The sequence below is a fragment of the Pleurodeles waltl genome, chromosome 3_1 (assembly GCF_031143425.1).
Source record: "Pleurodeles waltl isolate 20211129_DDA chromosome 3_1, aPleWal1.hap1.20221129, whole genome shotgun sequence".
In the NCBI taxonomy this organism is placed as follows: Eukaryota; Metazoa; Chordata; class Amphibia; order Caudata; family Salamandridae; genus Pleurodeles; species Pleurodeles waltl.
Genome location: NC_090440.1, coordinates 280998226 through 281010920, shown reverse-complemented (window position 1 = coordinate 281010920; position 12695 = coordinate 280998226). Strand labels below are relative to the sequence as shown.

At 45.9% G+C, this 12695-nt stretch overlaps 1 protein-coding gene across 1 annotated transcript in view; it reads left to right on the top strand.

The window, feature by feature from the left end:
• Positions 1 to 12695, top strand: part of MTMR10 (myotubularin related protein 10) — a 300662-nt gene that overhangs the window by 190630 nt on the left and 97337 nt on the right. The window contains exon 14 of the mRNA XM_069222394.1: positions 8341 to 8511. Coding sequence (XP_069078495.1) covers positions 8341 to 8511 — 171 coding nt within the window. The remainder of the gene's footprint in view (positions 1 to 8340; positions 8512 to 12695) is intronic.

Here is a 12695-nt window from a genome sequence, read left to right as displayed (position 1 = left end):
CTTCGCAGGAATCAAATGCTCACAGAGGACAACAGACCTTTGGAACCAGAAAGTGGTGTGGTGATCCATCAACAGAATTTCAACAACACCCCAAACATTTTAGACACCATGACTAATATGACCATGGAAGAAAAACTCCAATCAGGACTAAAAGTAAAAGATTTATTACAGCCACAAGCTCAAAGTCATGAAGACTGTGCACAGAACCAAGTTATAAAGGTACATAATTACAAAGCGTTGCCCAGGGCATTGGAATAAACTCAGGCAAGCTAACATTAATAAAACTAAACATTCAAGTAAAATATTATATAACCTCAATAAGAATTTGAGACACAGCTATAATTCGCTGCTCAGAATTTACAATCATTCGTCAATTCATATTTAGCAGAGTCAATCTTTGACTGGCCACAGGTCAACCCTACAGCTAACCAAATTAGGGAAATACATGTGTGGGGAGAAACATGTGGGAAAAATATATAAAGGACAAAAATAATTTGGTAAAAGATAACCTTGAACTGCAGGTCACTAACTCAGTTTGACGAAAGATAGGTAAAAAGAGAAAGTGTCAGCATATCTGAAACTAAGTCACAAGTCTTCTGAAGGGGCAAATGAAAGGATTACTACATCTAATTTCAAGGGTAAGAGTAAATGGCAGAGAGGAAGATACCTCTCTAAGGGATGCAGCAATCAGGGAATCTTCATCAGAAACCAAACAAATTCCGCAAGTCATCTGCAAACATCGGGATCTCTCAGCAATCTGCTCAGGACTGCTCACGACTCCAAGACTGACCCAAATTTGAATGTCCATCATTATTTGAAAAAATCACAACTCAATTTGATTTGCCAAGGGTATCAGTTCATGTCACGTCGATTAAATATCATCCAATGAGGGCTAATCAAACAACTCCAAATTGAAGCAGTCCCATTTTTTCCCAGGTCTGTCTTTGGAACATCTCCTTTCCGTGTGACTCCAAGCAGGTTTGAAACAAATATATACAATATCAGTCTGTTTCTGCAATGTTCTTTCTCTCAAGTACAAAAGAATACATTTTTCCACTTTTTAAACAATGGGGTCTATTACAAAAAGGCTTCGCTGCTCATGGGAACAAAATCTTAAAGAAGACTTCACGTTAAGAAAAAACGTATTCAACACTTTTACATGACTGAAAAATACAAGCTCTGCAGGCATAACTTATGCTAACACAAGGGAAAAAGTATGACATGTATTAAATAACAAGTTTTAGTAAAACACATATAATATACAAACTTGAAAATTCATCTTTAATAATAGTTAATTAATGTTAGTAATACATTAATGAACTGTTATCAAAACGAAAAACCTTGTTACTGCATTTCATAAAGTACAGCAGAGAAGTACATTTCTCTCACTTGCACGTGTTAATCTTTCATTAGTCATGAGAATTTCAATAAAAGTTCTATATGCACTGTTAGTCTAGAGTCTAAATTACATTTTAACATCAGTTTTATCTTTCTAAAATGTAATTTACTTCAAAAGGCACCTAAGTCGAACTCTGTAATACAAGCAACGGGACATCTAAAAATGTGTTAATGCAGCTTTCTACATTAGTTCTTCCACTCTTTTACCTTCATAAACTTAAACAATCACGACATGAGGGGCAGCACTAAATTGTAAGCTCTATCACACCCTTGGTCTCCACTGTGAGACTGGCTTCTTGGAGGCTAAAGTTGTAGCAATATGTGCAACCTTTAATTTATGGTGTCAAAGCCTGAAAAGCTATCCCTTAAATATGAAATATGAAAGGAGAGCAGACAGGTCTGACAAAATGAGTCTGGCGTGGATACCCTGACACATACAATTCCTCAAATCCCATAAGGGCAGATGAATGTGCTATGCATGCCCCCAACCCATAATGGTGTTTCTCTTGGAAATTCATTTAGCCACGCACAGGCATCTCCTACAGAGTTTAAAGGTCACCTTAATTATGGGGTTCCCCCTTAGAAGAATAGACCCCACTCCATTTTTTTCTAACATCTACAGTTCACTTCTAAAGATGATTCCAAGCCCACTCCAAACAATCTGTTATTAATCACCAGCAAGTATGATGACCTGTAGTAGGAGAGGACTGCCCATCCTCAATCCACCATCAAAAGTACATTTGTCAGACTCAGACATGGATATTCTTGATACTTCATTTCACCATCTTACTGGTGATTCCACTATTGAAAGAAATGCACTGGGAGTGTATACGAGTAATTCTGCAGCATATAAAGAAGTTTGGGGTGAGTTATCATTTTAAATGGGGTCACCCTGTGCATCAGAGAAGTGGTAAAGGGTTGTTTGATGGCTTCCAAAAATGGAACTTTCTTTTATTCCAAATTAGCGCTCTGACCCAGCATTAAACATTCCTAGGCATTGGGTTCCTTCCACCGGATCATCAGGTCTGAACAGGAGGTTTATGCTTCCAAGTCATTTCTGCCAAATCATTTCTGCCACGAGGCAGTTAGACTGTTGAGATAGACCACTTGACACCTTTGTCACAAAAATGTCCCAAACAAAGTCAGACGGCTTCAATTTGTGGACCCAAGCCTCGCAGCCTGCTCAAAAAGACACACAAATCAGCATAAAATGAAAACCCATCATCCTTTCCCAGGACCCATTTGAATCAGTTGATCTCATTATCTAATCAGATCAACCTGGCTAAGTCTCCGCAGCTGAAGCAAAAAGCAGCCCTGAGAAATATTGGAACAAATTTAACAAAAATGTGCCTGCACCCCATTGACCCTCAGCCTGGACTAAGACACCCTGTGCAACAGATGTACATAAATAATGGTACAATGCAACTTCATCCTGTCAAGGACAGTATGTAGATAAGGTCATGACAGACTGTCAACGAGTTTATTAAAGACCACCAGCAAAATTACTAGGGGCCCTTGCATTCTCTAAATCAAAGTGAGTGTATTATATAAATATTCTGTTATGACACGTGGACCTACCTGGCATGAAAACACTTTGATAGTAATGAACCGGAGAAGAAATCACCCTGAAAAGGCGATTCACCAGAACCTTCACAAAGATCTTGACCTCTAAATAAAGGAGATGGGCCTGTATGGCCCCTATGTCATGATTTCAGTAAGACTAGTATTTCTGATCCTCCAAATTAGAGGCAGTGATTTTTCTATCCACAGAGACTCCATGTGTTGTGTGGAAATGAAGGACAAGGATTGTTAAGAACAAATTAAAATATTATCGAGAGAATACTTGGCAGAGTCCACACATTTTACATTGTATTCTTTACCATGGTGCCCCCGTGCAAGCAAGACCTCCAAACCGTCTCAGGCAGCTAAGCTTCCATTGGGGCAAACAAAATTCTCAGAAGGCTGATCAAACTAAATCAGTGCAGCAGTCAGCGAACAGGAAGGCCACAGCCCAATCAGGATGTAGAGTTGCATTCTAAATTGTCAGTCCTTCTAAGTAGCCATCAGCAACAGCCAGGACCACCAGTTTGTGAGGGCAGTGGGTGTACCACCTGGGATTTCTCCAGGAAATGCACCTGTAGATTGCCCTCTGCCCCAGTTCACACAGCGCTAAACTTAAACAGGTCAGCCATCTGAAGGGGTAGCAGTTCCGATAGCAACACCTATTCTGACAGTAGTGCTGTGAAGACAGGCAAAGAAGAAAGACAAAGGGCCTGATTTCAACTTTGGCGGAGGGGGTTAATCCGTCCCAAATGTGATGGATATCCCACCCGCTGTATTACGAGTTCCATAGGATACAATGGACTCATAATATGGCGGGTGGGATATCCGTCACATTTGGGACGGATTAACCCCCTCTGCCAAAGTTGTAATCAGGCCCAAAGTCTCAGCAGTGCAATAATCTATCACCCCACCACAGGAACTAATAGCCCAATACCAGGATCCAAGAGAGCCTCTCCTCCTCTGTCATCCAAATCACCTGAGCACACAAAGCCAGTTGCACTCCCCTCATGAGCCAGTAACGCTGTGAACAGTGAAAATCGCAGCACTGCCTTCCTCCCACACCACACTCCTTTTGATGTAGCCCCAGTGTCAGTCGAGTGACACTGCTACATTTTTAATGGTCTAACCTGAGTTCACACAACACATTTCTCAAGGATCGCATGGGCCTGGTAGTAGAAACATTCCAGACACATTCATTGCATTGTTTTTTCCCTATGATTATAGTGACTTTTCCCTTTTCCAGTGCCCCTGCCTGTGAAACAAAACTTGTATTAACCACTTTTCCAAAACAGTAGCGTCCTACATTAAACTGTACTTTCAGGTGTATTACACAAATATTATAGAGTGTTTAGGGTCTAATTTCACCTCTTTTGCTGGAGGTCGAACTTTAGTTGGATGGTCCACGGATCTTTATTTGCTATTTAGGATGCCTGCAGATTATTAAAAACACGACGTATCTGCCAGAATAGAGATCCATTGTTATCAGTAGATACTTCCAGTGAGGTAAGTGTTTGATGGATACACTACTCTTCATGCAGTTTTAACATTACAATCTTTGCTCCACACTTCAAATATCCTTAGGTTTACCTTTATAACCTCTAGCTGGAAGTTAAACACCTTTTATCTGTTTTGCTGAGTTGACTGCCCTGTTTGGCTTTTTTTGGAAAGATGGGTGCCTGAATTAGCTACGGATCAGACACCCATGGAGATTTATTTTTAGTTATATTTGTTGTGTAAGGTAATGTTCATTAGTGTACTCTATGCGTAGGTGTGAGAAAGTAGCCTCTTTCTAGCCTTGTTACCCCCACTTTTGGCCTGTTTGTGAGTGTATGTCATGGTGTTTTCACTGTCTCACTGGGATCCTGCTAGCCAGGGCCCAGTGCTCATAGTGAAAACCCTATGTTTTCAGTATGTTTGTTATGTGTCACTGTGACCCTGCTAGCCAGGACCCCAGTGCTCATAAGTTTGTGACCTATATGTATGTGTTCCCTGTGTGATGCCTAACTGTCTCACTGAGGATCTGCTAACCAGAACCTCAGTGGGTATGCTCTCTCTGTACAAATTGTCACTAACAGGCTAGTGACCAATTTCACCAATTTACATTGGCATACTGGAACACCCTTATAATTCCCTAGTATATGGTACTAAGGTACCCAGGGTATTGGGGTTCCAGGAGATCCCTATGGGCTGCAGCATTTCTTGTGCCACCTATAGGGAGCTCTGACAATTCTTACACAGGCCTGCCACTGCAGCCTGAGTGAAATAACGTCCACGTTATTTCACAGCCATTTACCACTGCACTTAAGTAACTTATAAGTCACCTATATGTCTAACCTTTACCTGGTAAAGGTTGGGTGCTAAGCTACTTAGTGTGTGGGCACCCTGGCACTAGCCAAGGTGCCCCCACATTGTTCAGGGCAAATTCCCCGGACTTTGTGAGTGCGGGGACACCATTACATGCGTGCACTATACATAGGTCACTACCTATGTATAGCTTCACAATGGTAACTCCGAATATGGCCATGTAACATGTCTAAGATCATGGAATTGCCCCCCCCCAATGCCATCCTGGCATTGGTGAGACAATCCCATGATCCCCCGGGTCTCTAGCACAGAACCCGGGTACTGCCAAACTGCCTTTCCTGGGGTTTCACTGCAGCTGCTGCTGCTGCCAACCCCTCAGACAGGTTTCTGCCCCCCAGGCCTGGCCCAGGAAGGCAGAACAAAGGACTTCCTCAGAGAGAGGGTGTTACACCCTCTCCCTTTGGAATAAGGTGTCAGGGCTGGGGAGGAGTAGCCTCCCCCAGCCTCTGGAAATGCTTTGATGGGCACAGATGGTGCCCATCTCTGCATAAGCCAGTCTACACCGGTTCAGGGATCCCTCAGCCCTGCTCTGGCGCGAAACTGGACAAAGGAAAGGGGAGTGACCACTACCCTGACCTGCACCTCCCCTGGGAGGTGCCCAGAGCTCCTCCAGTGTGCTCCAGACCTCTGCCATCTTGGAAACAGAGGTGCTGCTGGCACACTGGACTGCTCTGAGTGGCCAGTGCCAGCAGGTGACGTCAGAGACTCCTTCTGATAGGCTCCTTCAGGTGTTGCTAGCCTATCCTCTCACCTAGGTAGCCAAACCTCCTTTTCTGGCTATTTAGGGTCTCTGCTTTGGGGAATTCCTTAGATAACGAATGCAAGAGCTCATCAGAGTTCCTCTGCATCTCTCTCTTCACCTTCTGCCAAGGAATCGACTGCTGACCGCGCTGGAAGCCTGCAAAACTGCAACAAAGTAGCAAAGATGACTACTGCGACACTGTAACGCTGATCCTGCCGCCTTCTCGACTGTTTTCCTGGTGGTGCGTGCTGTGGGGGTAGTCTCCCTCCTCTCTGCACTAGAAGCTCCAAAGAAATCTCCCGTGGGTCGACGGAATCTTCCCCCTGCAACCGCAGGCACCAAAGAACTGCATCACCGGTCCTCTGGGTCTCCTCTCAGCATGACGAGCGAGGTCCCTTGAACTCAGCAACTCTGTCCAAGTGACTCCCACAGTCCAGTGACTCTTCAGTCCAAGTTTGGTGGAGGTAAGTCCTTGCCTCCCCACGCCAGACTGCATTGCTGGGAACCACGTGTTTTGCAGCTACTCCGGCTCCTGTGCACTCACCGAGGATTTCCTTCGTGCACAGCCACGCCTGGGTCCCTGGCACTCTAACCTGCATTGCACGACCTCCTGAGTTGTCCTCCGGCGGCGTGGGACTCTCTTGTGCAACTTCGGGTGAGCACCGATTCACTCCACTTCGTAGAGCCTGTTCCGGCACTTCTGCGGGTGCTGCTTGCTTCTGAGTGGGCTCTTTGTCTTGCTTGACGCCCCCTCTGTCCCCTCACGCAATTGGTGACATCCTGGTCCCTCCTGGGCCACAGCAGCATCCAAAAACCCTAACCGCGACCCTTGCAGCTAGCAAGGCTTTTTTGCGGTCTTTCTGCGGGAAAACACTTCTGCTCGACTCTTCACGACGTGGGACATCCATCCTCCATAGGGGAAGTTTCTAGCCCTTGTCGTTCGTGCAGAATCCTCAGCTTCTACCATCCGGTGGCAGCTTCTTTGCATCCACAGCTGGCATTTCCTGAGCATCTGCCCACTCCCGACTTGATCGTGACTTTTGGACTTGGTCCCCTTGTTCTACAGGTACCCTCGTCTGGAAATCCATCGTTGTTGCATTGCTGGTGTTGGTCTTTCCTGCAGAATTCCCCTATCACGACTTCTGTGCTCTTTGGGGAACTTAGGTGCACTTGGCACCCACTTTTCAGGGTCTTGGGGTGGGCTATTTTTCTAACCCTCACTGTTTTCTTACAGTCCCAGCGACCCTCTACAAGGTCATATAGGTTTGGGGTCCATTTGTGGTTTGCATTCCACTTCTAGAGTATATGGTTTGTGTTGCCCCTATCCCTATGTGCCCCCATTGCATTCTTTTGTGACTATACATTGTTTGCACTGTTCTCTATTGCTATTACTGCATATTTTGGTATTGTGTACATATATCTTGTGTATATTTGCTATCCTCATACTGAGGGTACTCACTGAGATACTTTTGGCATATTGTCATAAAAATAAAGTACCTTTATTTTTAGTATATCTGTGTATTGTGTTTTCTTATGATATTGTGCATATGACACTAGTGGTACTGTAGGAGCTTCACTCGTCTCCTAGTTCAGCCTAAGCTGCTCTGCTAAGCTACCTTTTCTATCAGCCTAAGCTGCTAGACACCCCTCTACACTAATAAGGGATACCTGGGCCTGGTGCAAGGTGTAAGTACCCCTTGGTACTCACTACAAGCCAGTCCAGCCTCCTACAGTAGGACTTCACAATGCCTTGGAATATACATGGCTTATTCTTTCCATAGCTGTCATATTGTTGTGCAATAAATAATTTTATTTTCAGTTGTTTGGATTTTACAGTACTCTGACTAGTAACAGTAATAACACTGATCTAAAGCGACTTTAGTGTAGTCTGCTGCAATTGAGTAATGCGACGGACGTAATGCTCAGACCACTTAATCATTATTAAGCCATAGATGTCAGTGTTTGTGGAAACACGAGGATGACTGCACTCCGTAATCTGTAAAATAGGAAATGCTGAGGCTCGGAAGAAAATGCAGTACATAGTTTTTAGGTAACAAGTGTATTATTGCCTTCAAAGGTGGAGCCCCACGAAGTATAGTTGTCTACAGTGACTGATTAAGGTACGAGTGTGAATGATTAACATTAGTTCAAACTATTATAGTAGTATTGCTTTTACAGATTTCCCCTCTGTGTAGTCGGCTTTTCAAAGATTGATGAGAACATTATACTTGTGAACTAGTTAATGTGTGGTAACTTTCTTTTTTTCCCTACAGTCTCCTCTATTTGTACTGTTCTTAGACTGCATATGGCAACTGTTGGATCAATACCCTGCCGCTTTTCAATTCACTGAAACTTACTTGACAGTGCTGTATGACAGCACTCGAATCTCTCTGTTCGGCACTTTCCTTTTCAACTGCCCTCACGAGCGAGTAAAGCAGAGCACAGTAAGTATACCATTGTTTTTCCTTTTCCGGTTGTTATAATTCTTGCACGCTTTATAATTTCTCATCTTTAAAGATAAGAAGTGTTTTGCCAGCCCTCAAGCATTCGTAATGCAAAGGTAAATGTGTTTTCTTTATAGTTGATTAAAATCTGACTTCTGTGAAGCAGTGGTTTATACATATTCAGATGCATACACATTTAGATACATTCTTAACTTTTGGAAGCACGCGCTTGATGATATTTTAAGCTTATGTAGAACAATAAAAAGCAAGAAGAGGGCAGTCACTGTTTTGCTCCAGGCTGCTTTGCTGATTATGTTGGGTGTCATAAAGGAATTTCACACTTTTCTCTTTCATCCATGAGCACCACATCTTGGTCCCTGAAGTGTATTATAACGATTCCTCAAATCAGTGCATTCATTCTTGCTGTTTCACTTCCTTTGGGGTGGTCTGGTAAGCATTTGTGTTTTGCAAGGATCCATCTCTCAAGCCAGAAACTTTTTGTTTTTGTTTTTTAATAATCTTTAATAGGCATTTGTACAATAAACATAACGATACGGGCATATACTGCAATAACACTTCATAATGTTGTGTAGAATTACTATAACAGTCTAAGTACCCCATCCCCAAAGACTCCCTCAGTTTCCCCAATGCAATTTCAAACATCATCTACCCAATCATATACAGTGTGTTAGGCATAAAGGTGGTACATTCTCCATGTTCATGTTAGCTCTGCAAACTTTTCACAGGGGTACGGTATCTTGGGGGTCCAGCTCAATGAGCATTGCTGCCCAGCAACCTTTCTTGTTAGTTCAAATTTCACTTAGCATGTTTTCGTACAGTATATGGTGCACTCCATCTGCAAGAGTGGGAGCATGTTGCTGTTGCTGCGTAACAGACGTCACAGCAACTGCATCCACTTTGTTGTTTGATATTTTGTTCGCTTGTATAACTTTGGCCAACTCTGAAGGTGAATTAAAGGAGCACCAAGAGAAAGATGGACGTATTAGCAAAGGGTTTTGACATTGTTATTCCTATACCTGATGACTCGAGTGGGATGACAGTGGGAGAACTTACACAAAAAAAGATGGCGGGGGGGGTGCAGCTTGCCGAGCTCAAAGATGCTTGCAGCCAAGGTTAGCTCCCCGTGCTGTTTTACATATCGGTCATAATGGTGATGCAGAAATCATCTCCCACTTGGCATAATTGTGCTGACCCTGCTGCTACGATCTTGACGAACTGCGGTCCTGGAGCCGCGAGCAGATCGTGAATGGCACCCCAGGGCCTACCTGGTGTCTGGTGGTAGTGCCAGGAGGAGTGCTGTGGGTGTGTTGCCTCCCTCTCCAGACTGTGGATAGAGGGACTCCACTCCCCACGTTTTCCCTGCTCTGAGCACTGCGGTGTAGTGGGTCTGTCCGCGCCCCCAGCACCCGTCAACCTGACTGGTTGATTTGGAATTCGGCTCTGGAAGCACAACTTGGTGTCACAGTTGGCACGTACGACCGCCAGCAATTGCATGGCTGAGGCAAGTTGTGACGGCGGGATCTGCTGTGCCCGGGAAACTCACACTAGGCCCTCAGGCCCTATCAGGGCAGTGACACATCACCTCAGCCCCTCCCACTCCCAAACCCCCCAACCTCGACGAGAGAGCAGTGGTGGATTAAACGGGTGAGTGAGCGCCTTGGGCAAGAGCAGGGCCTGAGGTCGATAGTAACCACTGCGAGGCTCTCTCCTCTCTGGCCCTACATCCATTAAAGTGTGCAGTAGTATTCAGCAGTGGAATCACAAAGGGATCTAAATGCATGGAGCACTACCCCCTCCCCGCCAAGAGGGGGGGCTATTAACTTAGCACCACCATCATGTTTCTGAACTACATTAAGACTGATGGTCTGTGGGTACTTAATGTGAATCCCTCAGAGGCGGGGGAAGCTAAACACTTCAGAACACAGGCAGTTATATACAGGGGATACAAAGGTGACTGCTGCGGGAACCATTAACTCGTCGTGGGGAGGAGTACTTGCCTGGCGGATCCTGTTGCGCAGGAATGGAGTCCTATTCGGTCATGCAGGCGGCCTGATGTGGATAGACCAGATTGGAGCCAACCAGGAGAATATTTCCCACCTCCTAAATCGGCGGGATCTGCTGAATAGCGTGCTGGTACTTGGGCGAGCTGGACGAACAATTTTGCCCCTGCACACTGCCTGTGGTCCTCAACGGCCTAGATGCAAAGTGGTGGTGCCCCCCTAGTTGTACCCTGCTGTGTTAAATGTCTGTGAAATTGACAGGCAGGAGCTGGTACTGGAGTGGGAAACCAGCCCTGCCTGCTAACAATATGGGTAAGGTGGACAGATCGCAGCCCAAGCTGGAGTTTTATTTTAGGAATGCCTCCAAGCCTAGGAAGGAAAGCACAGTAGTGGCAGGCAGGCACCCGACACAGAAATCAAGACTTATCTTAAACAAATTTTGACAACTGTGCAGCACAGCCTCACAATCTGAGACGGCTAAATTGGAGCCTTGACTATCAGAATGGATCTTATGTACGAGCGGCTGAATAAACATGCAGAATGTGGTGAGTCTCGGAAACTGAAGAAAAGCAAGTTACTATGTCTACTTCGTAAAAACAAATGGACAGGTTACTCTAAATGCTGAAAGCAAATACGGAAGACGTCGAAGCCTGCTCACAAACAAACAACCTGAGGATAGTGGCCGTTGCAGTCTACCAATATAGATCACATGGAGTGGTACATTGAACAGCGCCTAAAAGATTTACTGGGACAAGAGACCTTTTCATAGGTCTTCATAGTAGAACGTGTACAAGCTCTCTTGCGCCGCATCCAATCCCAGGGGCCACACTGTGCCCCATCATAGCCAGACTGTTGAATTATAGGGATTGCGATGCAGCGCTATGCACGGCCCGATAACTGAGAGCTCCGCCATGAGAGCTCCACAGTGTTTCTATATCCAGACTTTACACAAAAAGTGCTGTTTATTCCACTTACAAAACAACTAAAGGATCTCCAGCTAGACTACAGTATGCTGTACCCAGTTAGACTGCAGGTTTTGATTGATGGCAAATCAATGATCATCCGTCACAGATCCCAAGCAGCTACAGCAGCATCTCAAGTGCAGGGAGGCTGTGGAAAGACAGCGCCACCCCCCTAAATCTGGCACTGGGGACACGGATGGCACCCTAGAGATGGAGGAGTAGGCCTTCAGTCAGGCTAGTCCGTCTGGCAGCTTTCCGGGGGCTTTCTAAAATTGACATTTGTAGATGGGATCCGGTGCTCCTATGGGGCACTCTCCTAGGACTGAAACGGCAGTGTCGCCTTCTCCTGACAGCCAGTAGTGGGCTAAGCGGCTGAGACTTGGGCATGAACTAGCTGATGGAGGTGTTGACGGAGAGTGGTAAAAGGGGTCCCACGCTCCCACTGAGGTTGAGTAACTGGCTGGCGTCCATATAGACTATACTAATGTGGCGTCCATATAGACAATACTAATGTGTAAGGGGGTGGCTGCCACTGCATAGCTCCACCACCAAGTGAAGCCCTTCTGTTCCCTGAACTCTGACCTCTGTCAGTAGTCGAGGCTCTCCTCCACCCGCAGGCTTCTGCCTACGCCTCATCCCTGGTGTCTAGTGGGAGAGCTCTGCTCTTCTGCCAGGCTGCCTGCTGCCTCTTTTCTCCTCGATTTTATTCTTTTGTGTGCCGTTTCTTTTCTGCCTTTCGCATTCCGCACTTTCTCCCTCTTTTCCTTGTTTTTCCCCTCACTCCACTCTTTCTCTCATCTCTCTTGCTCTCCCCCCTCTCTCTCGCCCCGCTGGTGTTCCCTCTGCGGCCTGCCCCCTTCCTCTCTCTCGTTCCCACTTCCCGCTGATGCTGCCCCTGCCCCTTCTTCTTTCTTGTTCCCTCTTCTCGCCCCGCTGGTGTTCCCTCTGCGGCCTGCCCCCTTCCTCTCTCTCGTTCTCACTTCCCGCTGATGCTGCCCCTGCCACTTCTTCTTTCTTGTTCCCTCTTCCCGCCGCTGCTGATTCCGCAGCCTCACCCCCCTTTTTACGCGTTTTCCCACTTCCGCCTCCCAGTTGTTCCCTCCCCCCCTCCCTGCTTAATGGCGGGCGCGCCAAAGGCACACCAAAGGCAAGCCCATCTGTGCCCATCCATGACCTAAACACGACCAGCGCCAGGATCCCT